Source organism: Falco peregrinus, chromosome 14, assembly GCF_023634155.1.
Source record: "Falco peregrinus isolate bFalPer1 chromosome 14, bFalPer1.pri, whole genome shotgun sequence".
In the NCBI taxonomy this organism is placed as follows: domain Eukaryota; kingdom Metazoa; phylum Chordata; class Aves; order Falconiformes; family Falconidae; genus Falco; species Falco peregrinus.
The window spans coordinates 22,295,447-22,317,309 of record NC_073734.1 but is presented as its reverse complement, the minus strand read 5'-3'; the positions used below and the strand labels follow the sequence as shown (position 1 = coordinate 22,317,309).

The 21,863-nt window shown below is 36.9% G+C and overlaps 1 protein-coding gene and 1 long non-coding RNA gene across 2 annotated transcripts in view; both read left to right on the top strand.

Annotated features, from left to right (window-relative positions):
• Positions 1-2,915, top strand: part of LOC129785641 (uncharacterized) — a 99,659-nt gene extending 96,744 nt beyond the window's left edge. Inside the window, exon 5 of the long non-coding RNA XR_008749794.1 lies at positions 2,117-2,915. This is a non-coding gene — a long non-coding RNA (uncharacterized LOC129785641). The remainder of the gene's footprint in view (positions 1-2,116) is intronic.
• Positions 2,916-7,715: 4,800 nt separating this feature from the next.
• Positions 7,716-10,225, top strand: LOC101911679 (leukotriene B4 receptor 1-like). Its single transcript, XM_005233510.3, has one exon. The coding sequence runs from the start codon at positions 7,885-7,887 to the stop codon at positions 8,893-8,895; it is 1,011 nt and encodes a 336-aa protein (XP_005233567.1). The 5' UTR covers positions 7,716-7,884; the 3' UTR covers positions 8,896-10,225.
• Positions 10,226-21,863: the final 11,638 nt, after the last annotated feature.

The window sequence follows — 21,863 nt, the reverse complement described above, 5'->3', positions numbered from 1 at the left end:
ATTCTGGGTTTATATGCTTTGGAGTTTTCTTCTTGATGTCTGTATAACCTTGTATAGAAGATAGTACTACAGGATGATAAGCAGTAACCTAGCAATCCTCCTAAACTATAGATTCAACCTAACATTGTTCAAAACCTGAATCAGAGAACTAGAATTTGGATAAAGTTTGTGACTGGATCTGTGATTTATCAGAGGGAGGAAGCTAATGATTTGAGCAACTGACACTCAGCATTGGTGTCTAGCCCAGTTTTCTCTACTATATAGTCTGTTTTTCACACAGTAACAGACCTCAAAATATGCCCCAAACCAGCGCTCTGTGTATAGATTTATTACACATAGCAAACATTTTGCTATACCAACATGAAGTACATCCAGCTAATACGAAGGGGAACCAAGGCAGCAGAGCTGTAGCAATAGTTGCAGTAGTTTTGTGGTCGGATACCACACAAATTGGTTAATATATAGCAACTCAAAAGACAGGAAACCAGCAATCGTGAAAAAAGTAGTCACACAGTTTCTGTGTAGGGAAAGAACAGATATTAAAGATAAACCATTCAATACCATTGAGGAGAAATGCTTCTCAGATGGGTATAAGAAGGCACAAAGGACCAAGAAAAAACAACACAGTTAAAACTGGTTTTCACACAATACCAAATAACGGCATATTTAAATGATACTTGACTTTTAATGGTTTAAGCATGAAATTGGACACAGCAAACAGATACAAAGCTCTACCAGACAGAGGACAACCTGTGGTTTAAGGATTACATGGTAATTGCATCACATGAGGAATTCTATGATTGTGGAGCATCTGGACTAAGTGAAAGAAGAATGACACAGTGACCTTTGGAACAATGTCTTCTAAATGCTACAGCACAGACTGGGATTGAGGCAAAAAAGCACAAATTATTATTTTTGTGGTTTGAACGTAAACTAAACTAAACTAATCCCCAATTTTCAAAACAATAAGAATATTTTTGACAGTAGTTGAAGTACTGACATCCAAGCTATCCTCCTTTTTACACTGTAGCAGGGTGAAACAGACTTGAAATGAGGGATATTACACCTCCACGAAACTTAGTTTCTTTCATTCTCCCCCTGCAGAACACTGCAGTTTACCTGAACTCTTGAACTTCAGAGCTAGTGTGTTGCTCTGTTTCAAAGAGAATATAAAAGAACTGAATGAGGAGAGAAGGCAACAGGAATGATTAAAAGTGTGGAATGGTTTCTATATAGGCATTGATGATGTATGCAAGAACTCTTCAGTCTGGAAATAAGGAATCACTGACAGATGTAGGGTTTAATCAAATAAGGACTGTGAAAAGGATGAACAGGGATCAACTATTCACTGTTTCTTCCAACATATGAACTGTGAGGGCCAGACAAAGCTAACAGGAGACCAGCAAACAAAAAAAAAACGGAGGTGCTTCTTCACATAGCATGTACCAAAACTGCACTGCTAAAAGTTTACACCAAATCAAGGACAGACTTAGAAAGCCTACAGAGTAAATGTCCACAAAGCTTTACAAAACATGCAGAAACCATACCTGGCTTAGGAAACTCCTCAGCTGTAATTGGCTAAATGGCAGAGAGTATGTGGGGCAAGTATGTGGCTTGTCCTTATGTTCTTCCCATGGCAGCTGGTTTTGGCTGCTGAAAGGACTTTTTGGTCTGACTCAATACTAGAACATAAGAAATAAGAATGCCTAAACCCAGATCACGTTATTAGACTGAAGAGTCAAATGTAAGAATAATATGAGATTGGATGACTTCAGAGTCTATTAGCCTTAAAGTCTCTTAAAATCCATACATAATTAGATTATAATGCATATATAATAAGAAAATGGTGCTAGAAACTTCTGCCAGTAAAAACATTTGCTTCATTTAATGGAGAAGTTATCATTATTCACAGCCATTTCTAATATTAAATAAAAATTCTGTAGATTCTGTAGAAGGAATAAATCACATTACAGAATGATTAAAAAATTACCTGTGACTGAAGATTGTGTATATTACACTTTTTCTGTACAATGTATTATGTGTGATTTTAGTAAGTAGCTGTTACTGTAGCTGTGTGAAGCATCTCAGAATCAATCCTGGCTACTTTTTATTTCAGATTAAGGATGCTTGGACAAGAACATTGTGAAAAGCAGCATGGTACAGTGTGCTAGCCTCTCTAGCTATGCAGAACAACATACAGGTATGTTAATTACTAAGTGGCTGAGGGTGTAAGCATTCCTCTCTCAGTTTCTTTGGCTAACACACCTATGGTGGCTGCCACAGAGCACGAGAAAATCCTTATATTCCTCATAAAATTAGTAATCTTTCTACTTTCAGCACAGTTAACAAGCTTTCTGATGTAAGTCCACAAAACCAAGACTTCATATCACACTAGGGCCCAAGGTAGTGGCTCAATGCTTGTGTATTGAAGGAATTCAATAAAACCCAGAAGCTGCTCATATCTGCTGATTTGATCATGTTGCTTCACAGCATGGGAGATTGCAATTTGATCTGCTTTTCAAAGAGACTACAAGAACTATGCTAATGCAAACTACACGGAAGGACCAATTGTTAATATAATTGCCAAACTTTGCTACTTCAGAGGCATAGAAAATTAAATCAGATTCCAAGTTATTTTTGTTGTGCAAGGTGCTGCCCTTATTGTATTAGTTACAGCAGAATATAACATTGGAAATGCACATATATCAAAGCAGAACTAAGAGAGCTATAAATATGAGTATTTAGAAAATAGCATGATATGCAAGATGGGAAAGACATTGTGATTTTTATCTAAAAGTTGTCAATAAATGAGAAACAATATTGACATATAAGTCGGAACCATCTAACCTCCTTATGTGACAGAATGAGTTCTGTGGGTCTCAGCCCTGAACATGGTGCACCACGGCTACACTGCCGTGGCCTGCAGTCTGAGCCAAAAAACCGACAGATGGTTCCCCAGTGCCTCCCTGTGCTGAAAACACATAACTACATTGGCAGATCCTTTTACCTACCAGTATGCCATAGTAAATAGTGTATGCCTGGTTTACATGCAAAACAACAGCTACCACCTGTTGCTGCAGCACATGCATGGCAAGGCATTTTTAAATCACAGCTCCTTCATTAAGAGATACAATGCTAAAGACTTTCTTCCGTTACATTGCTGAATAACAGAGTCATTGATCCTATAGTAATATAATGCAATCCTATCAAACGAGGTGGGAATGGCAGTAGGTCTAGCTAAACAGTAAAGAAAAATCAAGTAACATTTGGCAGAAAATCATCCAAGCAGTATTTGTCATCAGTAATTTATTACTCAAAAGGAAGAGGACATACACAGTGGTTTTGATAAACCCAGGAGCAATTGCGGTGCCAGATATGCTTGTATATGTGAGGGTTTTGGCTAGTGACAGTTTGTGTACATACAAATAGCAACTTAGTGATAACTGATTTAGAACAGGCCAAAGTCTCACACTAAATTGTAACAAATGTGTATGTTTACTGCTTGAAAGCTTGTACTATGAATAACAGAAAGTTAAAACTATATGTTTTCATCATAATGTTGAGAAAAGATATTTTTAAGTTTTTCCATAATCTCTGTATATTCTTATTCATATTCCTGCTTATAGTCAGAATTATAAATACAGTTCGCCACTATCTTAATTAGCAACTCTACTCTCATGAACCTAGTATGTCTGTACAAGGAAAATATTTCACCATATACTTGGAATAGTTTCACAACTGCTGGAAACATGTTTTGATTGTCTGTGATCATTCTGTTAGGGTAAGAAAGGTACCAATATGTAAGCATGTGTTGATGCACATACAAGAGATGCCTTGTAAGCACTCCTTCTATCAGAAGCTCTAAAACAGTTTTCCCGGAACATAACAAACAGGAAGTCTTTTCTGTGGCCAGTTGTGTGAAACTGGCATTATTTGCTACTGACCTGGGTAAGGGGTATCATTTTGTAATATTATTAGAAGAGTGATTAACAACAATGCACATGGCACAGAATGTTTCAAACTTTCTATTTGTAGTGCAAGGTACACATCTTTTATTACGTTCTGGAACTGATCCCAGGGTAACTCTTCACCAAGTTGTTTTCTCTGGTGATAAAGAAGCACTGAGAGTGTTCCCATTTGTACTTGCTACCTCATGGGCTGCTGTCACAAACAGTGTTTGCAAGAGCTTAGAAATGTCTGGTATGTGTCTTTTCCTGCACTGCACTTTCCTTTGCAGTAGTTGCAAAGCAGAGACATTTTTAGCTGTTGTGCACCACCATGAGATCCCATTTATATCAGAGACCCTCCTGTAATCAAGAAGGCAACATTTACATCAGCTATGAACTAGCTCATAATTCTCTGATCAAGGCAAAATGTGCCATTTTCACACTGTCATTAATAGCACCATTCAACTGAGTTTGTTGTAAGATAGCTATACCAAGCCTGCTTCAATGGCTGAAGGACTAAGGTTTAGACTAGTAACTTCCTCCCTTCGGCTTTAGCAGGCAAACAGGGTTACTAACATCAGCTTCCAGCATCTCAGCAGATACGTGATACTTGGTGATCAGTATTGTACCATCACTTACTATGTGAATATCCAGGGGTTCCTTCTGAAGACAAATATTAGAGAGGATTTTAAAAGTCTTTTTGGTACAGCTATTCATACAAGTTACACGATACAGATTTCCCATGCATCAGCTACTCTATAAACTATTACAGGCATGTTCTTACTGCGTGGAGGGGTGAATGCATTTTGAGCAGAGGCTGTTAGCCCAAAGGCTCTCAGCATCTTGAAGTGAAATTCTGATTCTCAGAATAAATATGCAAAAGCTGGAAATATCAATTGTAATTTACAGTTAATGGTCCAAACACAACTATCTGAAAATCTTAGTAGCAGTGTAAATTACAAACCATCCAGCAGAGGGAGGCTCATGCATGTATACAAAGAAAAATAAGTAATTTCAAGGATGAATGAAATCCCCCCTAATATTTAAGCCAAAGCAAATTCTGCTCAAAATGTTTCTTGTGCAGTAGCGAGACTTCTTCTAGAGCTTGGAAATTTTTTAGAAGTTATTTGCCAATCTAAAGGTAACAGACTTAACAGAAAGTTTCTCATGTTAATGACTGAATTGTTTTTCACTGCTGTTAATAGAATTAGACCAGAGCTTATGTGGTCAGAAGTCCAACTGCATGTTCATACATTGAAAACCCCACCCACATCTGGTCACTAGAATGAGTAAAATACCGGTTGTTCAGCCACTGTGGTGTTTAGCATGTTGTTGAACATGCTACGCTGCTCCCCATGTTAATGGAAGTATTTGTCAAATTTCCCATACAGCTCGTGTCCTACTAGTGTACATTTGACAAGTCAGACACTTTTAGAGATTATCAAAGACAGCTTACAAACACTGTGAAGTTTTCATGGTGATCCAACAGTCACATAGATCTCTTCAGAAACACGCTCCCTAGCTAATGTTAATTCTAATATCTGTGATATTAAGTCTAATAGCCTGTCTTCAGAGTCTTACTCAAGGAAGTCTTAGCATTTCAACACCTGTCTGGGATCTTTTGTGAAAGAGAAATCTCAGGCTGTTGCTGCAGTTCTGAGATTCATTTGTTTTCTTGTTATAATGAAAGAGACAGCCGGAGGCAGAGGCCATCTGGCAAGCAAACTTCAACTAGAGAAACATGTTTCCGAAAAATCTAAGGACAGATGCCTCAGAAGTTCAACCAGATCCGTACACCACCAGATTAGAACTGTGTTAATACTGGTAGCAATAGTTGTGCAGGCAACTGCTCTTTGCCACCGAAATTAAAGTTTGATAGAGGAGAATCTTACAGAGGTTTCACCCAGTGCTACAGGAGCATACAGGTACTTTTAGGGATCCTTGATAGAATGAGGACTGGCCACAGGGTTGTAGTTACAATTAGAGCTTTATTATGACATAAAAAAAATAATTATCAGCATAATCATTATGATTGTCAACAATTTCTAGCAGTTAGCATAGCTTATTGTTACACAATATTTTTAGCAATTATCATAACTTGCAGTTAAGCAGAATTTCTAGTAATCAGTATAGCTTTCTTATTATCTAGAGTCTTTAGTTACCTAGGCTTTTAGTCACCTGGGCCCTCTGCAGATCAGGTCAAATGCCTAATAATTGGTGTGTGATATAATAATCACAATCTAGTTTCAGACTTTACCTAAAAGAACCTGCCTGTCCCTGTAGCATTGGGCAACAGGAGGTACCAGGCATCTCTCCTTGAATAATTTTTTTTTCCTATAAAAATCTGCAATTTAGTTCAATCTAGCTATACCACTGGCAATAAATTAATCAAGAGCCCTTCCAAAGTTACTTCAGGAGAAATAATGATTTCTGTATAGACGATAATGGTGATTTCATTAGAAGAAGAGACATTGCCCAGCACTTCCTCTCATTACTTGCTTTTGTCAAGTGGTTTTCAGAAATTCCCTTTAGAATACAAACAACTGGTTTGGGTTTTACCTTTACCCGATCTGTATTAAATGTAGTTAAAAATAAAAGCAACTGGAATTATCAGATTAAATCCAAATTAAATCTTTATTACACAAATAGTATTTTGAAGTTACAATACTTGACTTCAGTGGAGTTATTCTGGATTTGCTTTCAATCTCATTATACTCTTATGAGATCAAAACCAGCTAAGCAAACTAATTTGAGGGTGATGGTGTTGCAATCCTTTTTCCATGGTGAAAGATACTTTTCAACTTAATATTCTGCACTACATTTGCCAGGTTTGTAAAATCCTGCCTCAATACTTAGGGAAGAAAGAAAGCTATGCATAACTCCTTTTTTCTGTGCATCTTTTTATGGCAAATACCCTTCCAGTTTCACTTCTGTGACTTAAACATTTCTGTTGGTGCTGCTGTTTTAGTTCCTCCTTTAACTTTTTAGAAATTGACTTTAAAAGATGTTTTGACATTAGGATAACAAAATATTTTCATATTCCATGGCCAGACACTGAAGAATATAGGATTCACACAGGAATTGAATACTGCACTGACTACCAAACTTTCTGGGAGGTAAAGTCATAGCTCATTGCTGGCGCAGCAGGAGGACAGCATAATAATAAATTTTCTCTCAGACATGGAGCATTTCCTCCTATAACTCTATATTTGATGGTTATTGTTAGGCTAAAAGCCTGCAATTTCCCAGAGCATTAGAAATACAACTCCCACCCACTTTATTGTAGCAGTACAGTCTTGCTATAGGACAAATGTTGAGCTCCTTTATGCCAGCATATTTCTAAAGCACGATTGACTGTTTTCTGCTGAATTAAAAAAGATGACATGAAGGCAGTAAGCACAGCAGTTTTATGCTTTAGAATGGAATTTCACATCAAACATATAATGCACATTTGTGGTTTATCTGCCACCTCTCTTATTTTTGGCTTTGAATAAAATAAAATATGGAGTTAACCATAAAACAAGTAGAACAGCATAAAGAAGGTTTCTTTCTTCTCGTAGCTGTTGATTAGATCAGTAACTTTAACAACGTAACAAGCTTCTTTAAATAGGGACACTCTTGAAAGACCACCGACGTGCTTTAAAATCTGCTGAAGTATGACAGATGTATAACTAAAAGTAAAGTCAGGTGCTGCGCTGTATTTTTTATTTTTGCTTTGTATGCAAAAATGCACAGTCTTCCTAAACAACAGGAACTGCCGTATGTGGTCAAGTGTTTGTAAGAGTGAGCATTAGGATGTGAGCTCAATGCCATATTAGTCTGCAGAATGTCAGTTAGAGAACTTTCTCTCAAGTAGTTCACTAACACCTTCAGAATAAAAGCAGAGTGTAACTCACCGAGGATATTGGCAACCGAGAAGAACTGAATAATTTCCAGAATGAGTCAAGCTGAGGAAAGCAGTATCCACTCAACATGGAATATTGTGCGGTCAGTAGTCTGCATAATACTGAGCTTGTCGTTTATTATTGGGACCCCTGGAAATTGCATCGTCATCTGGACTGTTTGTACAAAAATGAAGAAAGTATCTCCTTCAGTCCTGCTGATCTTAAATCTGGCCATTGCGGATGTCCTTGTGCTGATTACTTTACCAGTTTGGATTTACTCCTTTGCTGACTCATGGGTTTTTGGAGTCATCTTCTGCAAAATACTGGTTTTCATTATTTACTGCAGCATGTATGCGAGTATATTTCTAATTACAGCACTGAGCTTGGAGCGGTTAATGGCTGTGTTTTACCCTTTCACAATTCAAAGATACAAAACAAAAGAAAAAATTTCTTTAATCATGTTCCTCATTTGGTTCCTGTCTATTACTTTTGGCATTTCTGTCATTCCATTTCAAGAGACGGAAGAAACGAACGGTCGACTACTATGCACATGTCGTAACTACTCTTCTAACAGACAGAAAGTGTCATATCTTTTGCTGGAGACTCTTGCAGGTTTTGTAATCCCTTTTTTAATTATTTGCACTTGTTACGTGTGTGTTGCAAGAAGAATAAGCAGAATGACTTACCAATCTAAGCAGCGATCAGAACGGCTCATTGCCAGCATTGTGGTGGCATTCATTTTATGCTGGTTCCCTCATCATCTCTTTAACATCCTAGATATTATTTCAATTCAGATAGAACTCTCTAACAAGGAACTATCTTTGGCACTGGATGAAATTGTAGGCAGAGGAGTGTACATCTCTGGTGCACTTGTATTCATCAGTAGCTGTATTAACCCTCTACTTTATGCTTTTGCTGCCCAAAAATTTCAGAACCACCTGAGATTTGCCAAGATATCAAAGCTGTTTGAACAGATGAGTCAGACTGTAACAGAGGAAGACAAGAAAAAAAGTTTGGGTGCAGCCAAACAAGAAGAAACTTTAGCAAGCACAGAAAATCTTTAACAGGGAACTTTGTGAATAGACTTAGTGAATAATGTGATTCTGCATCATGCCTTCATTAGTCCTTTCTCCTCGTACTCTCAGTTTTGTTTACTAAGCAGTCTGGGTAAAGCTAGAGCCAGGTAAAAGATTTTAAAGTTTGTTTTGTGTGTTATAAAACAATTGGCATTGACAGCCAAGTTCAGTTCCTAAGTTAATATGCAGATCATGAAACTAGCACTTGTACTTTCCATTAAAATTATTTGTGATTTCTAGAATGTGTGCAGAAATCAGAAAAGGACCATATGTGGACCACAGAAGCTTTGAAAGTTTAAAACTAAGTTTTTCTTCAGAAAAAGATGTTAGCTGTTCAAAAATCCTTATGTAATCTAAAGTTTTAAGAGAGCATACTGAAATTTTTGATATGGGTAAGAATGGTTTTCAAGTACATTAATAACACATAAAACTTTGAGTAGATGGAAAATATAAAGCTATTTTTATTCATTGCTTTATTTAGGTTTGAAAGTAATAAGGGTTGTTTACACAGTTAGGCTCATTTGCTGAATTCTCTTTTGCTAATAGGTTTTAACAAGTAAAATGTGAACTGTGACATGCCTCTTCAGAAAAAATCAGGAGGTACAAGAATTGTGCTGTATGACAAACACAGTTACAGCCTTCATGCTATATTTGATGTCACATACATTGCATACTTCAGTGGCAAACTATTGATATATTAAATATACATACTATGGGTATCCTCAAAGTTTCCAAGATGTCTATTACATTATGGAGGAATTGGATTAGGCTCTGCTGGGAGGGAAGGAGAGATCCTTGATACTATTTTTATGTGTAAGAAAATTATGGTAGTGATACAAAGTGTCTAATATCATAAGAACTTCACCTTCCAAATAAAAGCATTCTTTTCTTTTTCTTTTCTTGTAGAATAGAATAGACTTCGCCATAAGAAACCGATAAATTTAGCGCTTGCAAGGACTTTATTTTAGTTTTGTGCATGTGTGCAAACTCACTGTGGAAAAACTGCATGGCATCAAGTGTTTGCTTTTGAAGTTTTTTTTTCAGTTATGCCTAACATTTTTTATGCTTCTTGCTTATTTTTAAGTCAATAATTTGTAATAAGATCAAAATAACTACTGATTACTAAGAAACATACTGTAATTTCCTGTACGTTGTTCTGGAGAGCTGCTAAATGGGCATGTTACTTATCTTTACAAAGCAATTACAAATACTAGCTAGAACTTAATTTTAAAAATCCAGTTATGTAACAGCTAAGGATATTTGAGTTGTATTAATTTAGCTTGTAAATGGAAATAAACACGGGGCAGTAAAATCCTTACCTGCTGATGGAAGAATATTTCTCTAAAATTTGCATATGTATTTGTTATTCCTGCTTATTATTAAAAATTAATTTTTTTTTCTTAATAGGAAAAAAGTCCACACGGCAGAAGGCTTTCCATCAATAGGACTCCTTCACTAAAACTGACGTAAATAAAACTTTAGCCAGGCCTTATTTGCAACAAAGAGTAAGCAGCAGATGAAATCCCTTAGACTTTACCCCATCCACCTACCACTCTTTTTTCACCCCTCAAATGGCCCTGTAATTGCTATTAGTATATTTGCTATAGCAATGTGGCATCACCTCACAATAAAGGCAGCAACTTTAGTTATCTACAGCATAAAAAAGTGAAGCTGTGTTTCCCAATATGTTCTTGAGATAGGAGCCACTCACTGTTCAACCACACAGAACAAATGAGGAGATAGTAAGCATATGAACACTTCTGCAACTGAACCAGAGTTCTAGGCCGCAAAGAGCCAAACATTTCACAACTTACAGGTTGGGAAAAGACCCAGACAAACTTTAGTACAAGCTACCTGACCAGAATTTTCCTTTCTATCAGTCTGTGCCCTATACCTAGGTGTAATCAACCTTCTTATTAGGAATTAGGCTAAATCCTTAACCATCTCGGGGGGTGTATCACCTATGTCATGAACGAAGCCGTCTTTTTTTGTGCCATTTGCTATACAACAAGCCTTTGGGGAGCACTGGCTGCAGAGTAAGTGCCTTATGCTCAGCTATGCCAAACCCTGGACAGACTGTAAAGGGATCAGTGACCAGATATATACTCTGTGCAATACTGCCTACTGCAGTGGTGTTTGGGTTTCATTTGGTTTTTAGATCGATGGATAAGGAATAGTGAGTCAGACCTTTTTTCTTTTGATCCTGTCACTCACAGACAAGGGAACTTTGCTGCTGAGGCCGCATCCTGCCCAGCATTCAGCACCGTTAAAAACAGAACTAGTAACATCAGTATATCAGTAAATACATTCTAGGGAATAATGAAATATTAGTTAAGGCAGTTTTGAATTGAAAGCTGTTACTCTGAGGATTCCAAATCATTTACTACCAGGTGCTGCTCTTCCACTGGAATTACAATACTTAGTATAGAGACCTAAACTAAGTTAACTAAACAATGAGACTGTTTCTTATGGTCAACAGAATAAAAAGCAGCACATTAGCTATATTCAACTTTTGTGCTTTGACAGTAGATAGCATGAATTTTCTGCCTCAATATTCAGTTCTCACATTTTCTCCACTGCTTTTTACCTGCAGCTGCAGTACTGAATACTTGTAAAACATTAATCCCATCAAGGAGCTAGGAACTTCTGTCCATATTAATGGCCTTGGGTGGCTGCCTGCGGTAGTCAGTCATCTTTAAGAACTATGTTTCCTTTGAAGACTGTTTGAGGAGTGGTACAAGATGCTAAAACAGCAACCTTACCTAATTTCACTTTTCTACAGAGCAAATACAGTTAATTCTTGCAAACGTTGGTATGCACAGATAAAACCCCACTATTTTTGGCAGCACAGCCGTAACGTAACTGGGCTCATATGAGTCAGTGTAGAAATATAAGCTGGTGACATGGTTGACTGCTGTGTCCTTTGACAGGTATATATCCAGCCTATCAATGTAGTGAGATTTACCACATCATCTGTGCTAACATGCTCTATCATAAAACTACAGGGCTTCCAAAGGGCCCGTTCAGCCAATGGACTGTGGATATTCTCATCTCCTGAAGCACTGAATCCCAGCCAAACCTAAGACCTAGCATAGATTTGGTCCAAAATGCTGCATCTTAAGACAGTGATACTACATGCTTCTTGTTGACTACATTACATAACCATCTTATAGATTATATTGGAAGATCGATAGAAAGCAAAGACTTTCCTCGATTGTTCAGGCTAGTTCAAAGCAGTGACTTGGAGGTGTGAGCAGTCTTACTAGTAACTCCTGAGACACTCGTACCCTTCTGAGGAAAATGAGGTTTCGTCTCATGTGAGTTCCTGTTATTTTTTTTTAGTTCCTAACTTTTCTGTACTTGTTTATGAAGTCTGTCTGTAGTTTCAGTGTCTGGCTATTTCTCATGACACAGCATGGAGGAAGGCTGAGCTAAGAGAGGGCCGCTTCAGTCACCTGAGTGAAATCACCTCAGATTACACTGAAGTACAGGGAACATTATGTCAAATCAGTGCAACATTTCTTAGAACACCGAGTACTAGGGGGTGATCAGATGGTTTGAATTTCTCACGTTTGCAAAAATTAATAATCTTCTAACATTAAAGTCTTACCCAGCCTGAAACTTGCTGTGAAAATTCCATGGGTATACATCAGGAATTTATTACGTGTACTGCTGTAGAATCATGCTGCATAAAGTGAATTCATGCTGTATCAATGGGATTGAAGGAGACTCTGAAGTATTTTTAGTTCATACATAGCCAATATACAAGAAGGATAAAAAAAGAACACAAAGAAAAAGTATCAGTCTTATTGTTGCCTGCTGACATCAAAAGTTTCCTGTAAGCATCATGGTAAAATAGTTATTACAGAGGTCTGGAATAAAGCAGTGGAACTTTGTGCATATTTAGAGGCAACTTGTAATTTAAAAAGTAACATAAGGGAAGTCACAGAGTTCCTTATTTGCAGGCAGAAACAGGGCAACTGCATTATACTAAAAAATATATTTTTTTTTTTTCTGTAACAAAACCAACAGATCATTGTCTAGGAACAAGTAGAGCAAAAGTTAATAGACATTTTAAAGACAGTTAAGACTACAGCTCTGGAACTCTTAGGATCACTATTAACAGGATTAGAAAAAAGATTTGCATGCAGGACTTGGGTGAAAGGAATAAAAGAACCTGGAAGCTAACAGATGGCATGGAGACAACACAGGCACACAAATTCTTAAGAATCTGATCCATAATAAATATTTCAGAAGATTTATAAGTGGAATTAGCAAATACTAACAATGGTGAAGTTTTTCTTTGGTTGTATATGCTACAACTCTTGTATTACTTCCTTTTCTGCAAGTATCAGGAAAAGGAGAGAGTAAGGAAAAATTTAGATTGGATTGGAGTGGAAAAGGAAGTGAGAAATAAGTCATTTAAGGTTATTAAAAAGAAAATGACTTTAGTATGAAATTGAGAAGTTCAGCTGTGAAAATGGAATATACAAAGTGAACAGAGAGGGAAGTGAGAACTATTCTGTTGGAAGGCAGTTTCAGGTTTTTGGAAATTATTTCTTGTCAGAACAGTTCTTTATAAGAAGACTCCCCAGCTAGATCTCCACTGGTTGTTAACAGGTTAGAGAAAAAAATCCAATAAAACACAGTTTAGAGAGACATAACCCTGTACTCTGAGAGGGTGTCTTATGCTGCTTCTGTTAGCACTAGGAGTTGGGTGTGACCAGGACTATGATGGTGGCCACTAAGATTTCATAAACTTTACAACACTGTTTACAATACTAAGAAAATTCTTGCACTGATAGGTAGGGAGATAATAGAATCATATGCTATTTGATGCCTTGGTGTCTTCTTTCCTCTTAAATCAATTATTTTAAAAGTTTTGCTAATAGTTCTTAGTAAGGATTCATTTAAGTTTTAAACTAGATTCATTTCAGTTGAAAAAAGGTTCAGAATAGAATTGTTTTTATGGAATGTGTGAAGTCAGTGATTTAAGTGATGGAATTAATGGAAAGGATGCTATAAAGTCTTTTAGTACAGGTTAAACAGTCACAACTCTTAACTTAGCAAGATTATACAGCTGCTACAGCTGCAAAATCCACTTATTCTTAATTTAATAGAAAGCAGCTACCTGAACATCCTGATTGTAAAGCTTGCACTCCAGTTTTGGCTGCAATTGTGTAAGTACTAACAGTGTCTACAACTAAGTACATTACTATTTCCATTGACTATTAACTAGAAAACAGTGCTAACTGTACTGAGATGTCTAGAAACATTAGTGTGTTGTAATTATGGATGTCCATATGTCCAGATGGTCTTAAATCAAAGGATAAGTAGTTTGGACTTAGTAGATTTAGTGAAAAATCTGACTTTTCATTTTTGTATAGCAGACCTATTCATAGTGTGGCATATTACATAAAAAAAGAAGGGCTAAATATTTCATTTTCAGATTTGAAGTATCATTTATGGCCTGTTACTAACCTGGTAGTGTCACCATTAAAGTGACAATAGGAAAATAGCTATGTGAAGTTCACTTCTAGTCATTGACACCTCATGCTATGGTAAGATGTGGCAGTGTAGGCAATCTCAAAACATGCTCCAGATTCCATGTCTTAACTGTACTACGTAACTTCAACAATTAATGTAATATTAACATTCACTGTGTAATTCCCTATTGAACTTGATGAGTAGTGTCAGAAACTTAAAAGTCATAGGCATTTTTTTTTACACGTTATAACTAATGATTTATGTTTGTGCCGTTAGACTTAAAAATATAGCCACAAACCAACCATTAGTCATGCTGTAGGAAGGAGTGTTATGTAGTTGAAATGAAGTGTTTAGCGGAGCAATTTTTGTACATGCTTGTTCTCTCCTGCCACCATGTGGCTCTTCTATTTTAAAAAGTTAGGCCTAAGTCACTGGAACAACCATGCAAGTACTTTGTTTATTGTTTCAGTTGTGAACCATATTTTAAGGTTCAGGTCACTGGGACAGAAAGGTACACAAAAAACCACAACAGTATGTTAAGTATCCAAGTTCTGTTCATTTCAGAGTGATCTAGTTGATTCTTTCCTTACTTTCCAGGAACCCAAGCCCACATTATTTAAAACATTGTGTAAATTAGGCAGGCTGAGAATTTGTGACAGAGGATAATTATCTCATGCCAATTTGAGAAAAGCCTATGCTGAAAACAACTTTTTTCTTCCTCCTGACAAGCATCAATAAGCGTGTTGAGCTAGACCCCCGATTCTTGAACTTACATAGCTCATGTCTCGTCCCAGGTGGTAGTATTGATTTCTATGCTCTTGGTAGTTTTGATGTGCTCTCAAAAAGTTTCAAGAGGTCTTGACTTCATTGTGGTAAAATTAGGAATAGTTTTTTGCAGTCTTGAAGGTGTCCATGATAAGAAAATCACGAAAGCTTTGTCTGTAAGATGAAAGGAGAAATGTTAAGAGTAAAGCAGAAAACAGTGATTTCATTCCAAATTCCCTTTTCTCTATGGCAATGTTTAGTTTCTGTATGTAATGCTTTTAGACTCTGTCTATGAACATGGCTTGGCTTAATCCTCTTACATTTGTCACGTTGACTAGCATTATACTAATTGATTAATCCTACTTTTAAAAAGCCTACTTCTGAACAGAATCAGAAGAAACTGCTTTTGCTGAAGGACTACTCGTAGGCACTTCTAGGAAGAAGAGCTCAAGAACTGAAGGGTTCTACCCATCTTTCCGTAAATATCCATTCTACCCCAAGCCTTGCATTGTATATCACACTAAAACCCAGCCATTTCACATTACACACCTTATTGCTCTGTGGTGACTAAAGTAACATGAAAACTGAAGATTTGCTTTCTCTGTGCATTCACGTAGGGCTCCTGTTGTTTGTTGTTATGCAGTCAGGGCTGGTCCAGTTCTCAAGCCAAGGTGTCAGTGTGTACATCAGGGTCAGGATCAGGTCCGTCGAGAATAACCAGCATCAAATACAGCCCAGTGACCACCAAGCGGGACCACAGGGGTTAGTCAGGACTGAGGGCAAGCTGGGAAGTCAGTCCATAGGTCAGGGCTTGTATCAACAAGGTACATGGCCAAGCACCAGCATGGCTGTTGCAGAATTCAAAACAGGCACTCCAGCAGTTTGGCTCAAGCAGGGGCTGAACTCTGGGACCTATAGGCAGGGTCTGTGCCATGGAGACCCCAGGGGTAGCTAATCAGGGTCAATAAGGGTTATTAGTGCACTTAGGGACCTGATAGCTTCTCATCACCAATGCAAACACTAAAGAATAAGAACAGGATAATGCAAATTATTTGTGGAATAATGCCCACGCTATTTTATTATCACATGCCATTTTATGTAATGGCTTAAGTTGAGCAACTTTGTATAAAGAGGGGGAGCCTCAAATCAAAAATTACGTTGATTTTGCCTTTTAACATTTCACTTTTTCACTGGTATTTACATTCCTTGTAAATTTAATATTGCATCTGAAGAAGTTTAATGTAAGAACTTCGGAGTTTTTTTCCTACATCTAACCCTTTTTCTTTCCTTAACTTTTCAAGACTTACCAAGAGTGTTTGAAAAACAGCAAGATACTTCGCTTCCTCTGAGTTACAGAAAATTTAACTCCTAACTTTTCACCATTGGAAACACATGGAAATTCTATGGGCGAAAGAGCTAGGAAAGCGTACACTGTTCTGATCATAAAGATGTTATCACAAACTGCACTGAGAATTTCACCTGCTTTGGATCACTGAACTTTAACTGGAGTTAACCAGATGATTAAATAACCCAGTGTAACTGTCAGATTGGCCATGTGATACGATCTTTCATTTCATTCAGGTGAATGCCATTGGTTGAATGAAGTTAAATATTTAGCATCCAGAGCACAACAGCAAAAAAGCAAAAATGCTTGGTATGTGTTTGAAAACATAATGATGCATTTCCCAAGCATCAAATTCATATTGCATTAGCTATAAAATTCTTGTTTCCTTGTTTTTATATAAACTTTCGCACATAAATAGTTTTAGGCACACTGATAGTTTCACAGAGAAGTAGTGATGTTATTTTAATGTTTTAAATTACTGGTGTTATCCACATGCATTAAGCTACATCAAAGGGAATGAAACAGTTTAAGATCCCACAGAGCATTCTCCTGCCTTTTTTACCAGTAGGTGAGGGAGCTGCAAGAGATGAGCAGACCTCTAGCCCGAGCTGACCTGACAGCATGGTCTGGTTTACACTTTCCTCACACACACAGACATTCCTCCTTACATTAGGGGAGATAACACCCCTTTCTGTGCTTCAGCTGCTCTTGTAGTAGCTTAGTTCCTAAATCTTTATGGCAGCTTGGAAACACCATTTCTGAAGGAGGTGGGACCCTGCTACCCCAGGCCAGGGGTCACCCTCTGCCAGACCTCCCAGCGCTGCAACAGTGCATTTGATTTCAGGGGTACTCGTTTCTAGCTCTTTTTCAGCACGTTGGAGTAGCATAGTGAGACAACGGCAAACAGATACACCTCCAAATTACTTTGCCATTACTTTTTGTATGCTGAGGAAATCCCTTCTCATTTTCTAAATTTACAGGCAAAATGAAATACACAGAGAGTGGCAGTGATAAGCTTAGGAATACTTTCATGCTTTCAGGCAATTACTTTTCACCTTAGCTGCTTTAGCCAAAACCACTTCCTTTTCTTTCTACTTCTTCCCCTTCCCACATGTAAAGTGGCTCACCATCATTCCTGTTTAAGAAGTGTGATGGTGTCTCTGTTGGCTGGTATAGGTTGTAACTGTGCCATGGAAACATGCCCCAGATCAGTATTTTTCTGTAAGGTGGACCACAAAAAAAAAAAGAAACCCAATTTGATTTGTCTGAATCAAAAGATAAATATTAGCTTCTTAAACTAGCAACTTCCCATATTTTGATTAATATTACAGTTTATTTAGTTTTTCAAAGAGCTGTATTATAGAAATAGAAATTACTGAAGTATCCAATGGCAGGAAAACCTAAGGATTTACCTTGTTTTCTATAACATCATGAACTGTTTTGAACAGTTAATTATCTATCTCTGAAATCTGTTGTTTAAACGCTAACTCTGGATGTGTAATTAATGATTACATGATAACAAATAAACCAATACAGCATTAAAATACTTTTTTTTTTTTTTTAAGGAAGAAGGATTTTAACTTGCATAAAAACAGGCTCAGGAAATGGTAAATTGCCTCTTTGCAGTGGTTAACAGAACTGAAGAGATTCCATTCAATCAACAAGAAAATAGAGGGAAGCCATAGTAAGAAAGGCAGTGAAAGTAAAGAACTGTTTCTCTACTAAATTTATAACTGGCCTATGGAAACCAGGCTGCAGGTGTTCATGGTAACACGTAGTGTTGCAGGAATTTTAAAACTATAATTTTATGACCAGTTATACAAGCTAAGGCAGTGATATGAAGTAACCCTATCTGCTGCCTGAGAATATAAACTGGGGGTCAGGAGGGCACTCCTTTTAATGCCCCAACATCACCTGTATCATGAAGAAGAATTCTGTTTGTGTTTTTTCTGAGTAGAATTCACATTCCTAAAATCTTCAAATGCTTGATGGTGCTGGACAAAGAGTTCAGTTTTGTGTATAATATAAAACATTTCCGTAGAAATTCCATCATTTCTCAAAATGTAAGCCAGAGGTAAGAACAGATTACAGCTGCTGCCACGATGACCTGCATGCAAGCAAAAACCCTCTGCACAGCTGACAGAGGCTGTTTGTGACACCAGTCTGTGCTATTATTACTCCCAGTTTACACAGAGGAAAATGGAAGGTGAAAGGAAGTACCCAAGGCTACACAAGTGTCAGGGTAAGAGTTAGAAAACTGTAATGATATATTACCATGGAGAAGTATAGGTCTAACGAAAGTGTCAACATACAGCACAGGTAATTATATTATTAAAAGAATTTGCTGACTTTTTCTAGAATTGGTATTTCAGGAAGGACATCTTAAACTAGTACGGAATTAAACTTAGTAGGCTTTTGCAAGTGGCTTCCTGGATTGAGAATAATGGAGAAATAATAACAGAGAAAGTTACATTAAAATGTTAAAATTAACATTTTCTCACAGTATAGTTAGAATGAACAAAGAGTTGTATATATAAAGTATATATTAAGTATATACATATATGTTAAGTATATAAATAATTGTCTTTACAGGCAAAGCTTGCCACATCTTAATTAAAGAAGAAGTTTTAGCCTTTGATTGCCAAAGTCTCTAAGTAATTTTTAAACACAAGCAAGGAATATATAGTCACAAAGCAATTTTAGCAACTTTTATCTGGAAAAATAATTTTGCAGAAACTAAAAAACAACAAGTCTTCAGAGTGAACACCTACTCTTCAGGTATTTGATTTCAACATGTCTCAGAGGTCAGACTGGAATCCCAGGTTATTATTCCTTACATTTACAGGGTTCATACATAAGTAGTTGTTTAAGTCCATCACATATAACTCCTCCTTTTAGAAATGAGCCCAGAGGCTGCCTTAAGATGCCTTAGAGGCCCACAGAGCAAAAGGAGTGATTTTTATTCTGGTTTAAGGCTAGAACAAAAAAACCGTTGCAGACCCAGACTTGTAACACATTAGAAATATGCTCCAAAGCCTAGCATTTTTCACTGATAATAAAAGCTTTAATTTTTAAAATTACTAATATATTAAAGACCTCTCTTGTATCATCCCTGATTTTTACTTTCTGAAAGTATATTTTCTGGTATGCTGTGTCATGAATTGTTGTTTTAACATCAGACCTCTAAAATTATGTTTCAGACTGGTTGTGTATTTTCCATTTAGATGTAATGAGCGCAATAGTACAGGACAGATTTTTCGTAGATGGGTTTAATTTTGAGCAATTTCTACTTCAGAGAAGCCAAAGAAGATGAAGGCTACATCTCTTATAAGACCATACAAAGTGGATTTCCTTCTCAGTCTACAATTATTAATTGTATTAATCTCATGTGTATTAATCTCAGGTATTACCTTAGTTTCAGGTATTTATCACGGACAGTTTTCTTCAGGAGTGTAAACATCATCTCCAAGTCTGACTGCCCATTATGAATCATTGCATTTAGAAAAAACAATCCAATGGGAATCTAGTTTTGCTGGTGTTTTGTTCATGCCTTCTCAGCTCTCCATTTTTCACCCTTTTGCTCAGTATGTTGAACTGGGCGGATGCTGCAAATGACACACAACTCTCACTTAGCTTTCAGTTCTATGTAACGTACCTATCTCATTGCCTCTGGCATTTATTTACTTTATAACCTCCAATATTTGCATATTCACTAGAATATGGAGAAGATGATACATATTTAGAAAAGATTTAATGAGCTAATGAATGGTCTCAATCAACACAAGGAACCAGTCAGTGGACAATAACAGTTTGTGTTTGTGTGCACACATCTGTATTCATGCACGTACATTGTTGTATACAGGGAGAGATTGCATATATAGTGTCATGTTTTTTCACAGGATAAACAGCTTTTTTTTACTAAAGTTATAAGTCAATCAAATGCATATGTTATAAAAGGAAGGAAAATCCCTAATTGTGCAAGGAATTTGTTCCTGCATAACTGTTGTGTGCGTTATTGTTCTCACTGACTTTAATGTGACCACTCCTAAGCTTAAAATTAAATATGTGCTGAATGTTCTGATTTTCAGAGGAACCACAGTATAAAAATCTTCCTAACCAGAAAGCTAGTTCCAAGGATTTTTTTCTTTTGGAAGAATTTTGTAAGATGTATTTACTCTGCCTGATGGTGTTTCTGATATCTACAACCGTGTCTTTGCATGTGTAGTCTATTGCCATGTGCATGTCTTTGAAATATGAGATGTATCTACTGTCTAAAAATATTTAAAAGCTGTAACTCCCAGAAAGAAATGATTTTGTATCTTAAGAAAGAAGGCCCCAGTGTGGTCACCTAGCCTGAAAATGTATCTATTGTACACAAGTTCCTGTTGGCTAGCAAAGTATCATAAAGTCCGCTTTTGTGTAGTAATAGCACAAAATAAACTAGAGAAAGAACAGGTTGCAGACAAGTTCTGCAGAGCATGTGATGTGCTACGTGTTCACACCCTAGCACACCCTGTAGTAGCTTGTTTGTACATCTGTACCTATAGGCAGTAGAATCCTTGTTTCACCTTTTGCTCAAATTTCATGTAATAGTTACAAGCAGCCAGGGTAGTAGAAATAGAAAAAAATTAGTATTATGTTGGCCAAATTTAGTGTGAATACCATACAAAGCCTTCCTGACTAAGGTATATCAAAGTATATATAAGGTATATCAAAGAAGCAGGGAAATTTTTAATATATAACCAAAGTCTCTATAAAAAAGAAAATGGTGAACACTACTGAGAAAGGAAAACTTGAAAATGCAGATTCTAATCTATTTGCATAATGTAAGAGTTTGAGGCTAAAAATAAAACCCAACAGGCGTAATGAGATTTGCAATAAAAAACACAAGTGTGCAAATCTAATGCTAGTTTCCTCTTGAAAGCATGTAATACTTCAAGTAATATAATAAAAAAGCAGTGCTGTGGAACAAAATGGCAAATGAGAGGTTGGCAGTTTAGGATGCTACTAATTCTACTTTACTCAAAGTTTGGGGGGCATGATTTGGTTAACATGAATAGAAAAGACATCAGAATCTGAAGGTGTAAGTTTGAAAAGTATTTAAGAACACTAATAAACCCTCTTCTATGGGCAGAAATGATGGCAGTGTCACAGTTCTCACCATCTAACTTAAGGTATTGCACTAAGGTGGTTATGTTAAAAAACTGGGTCCCTATAAGCTCAGGGGATGTCTTAAATTAAATTAAAGGCTTGATGCTGCCAAGAAGGAATTCTTTCTTCCCTCCACCCTTCTGTAACCCTCTCTGCTCTTGGCTACGTGATCCCAATGCTTACCTTGAGCCACTTCTGGAACTCATCT

Coding starts and splice junctions, on each gene's coding strand:
- LOC101911679 (XM_005233510.3), top strand. CDS start 7,885: ATGAGTCAAGCTGAGGAAAGCAGTATCCACTCAACATGGAATATTGTG.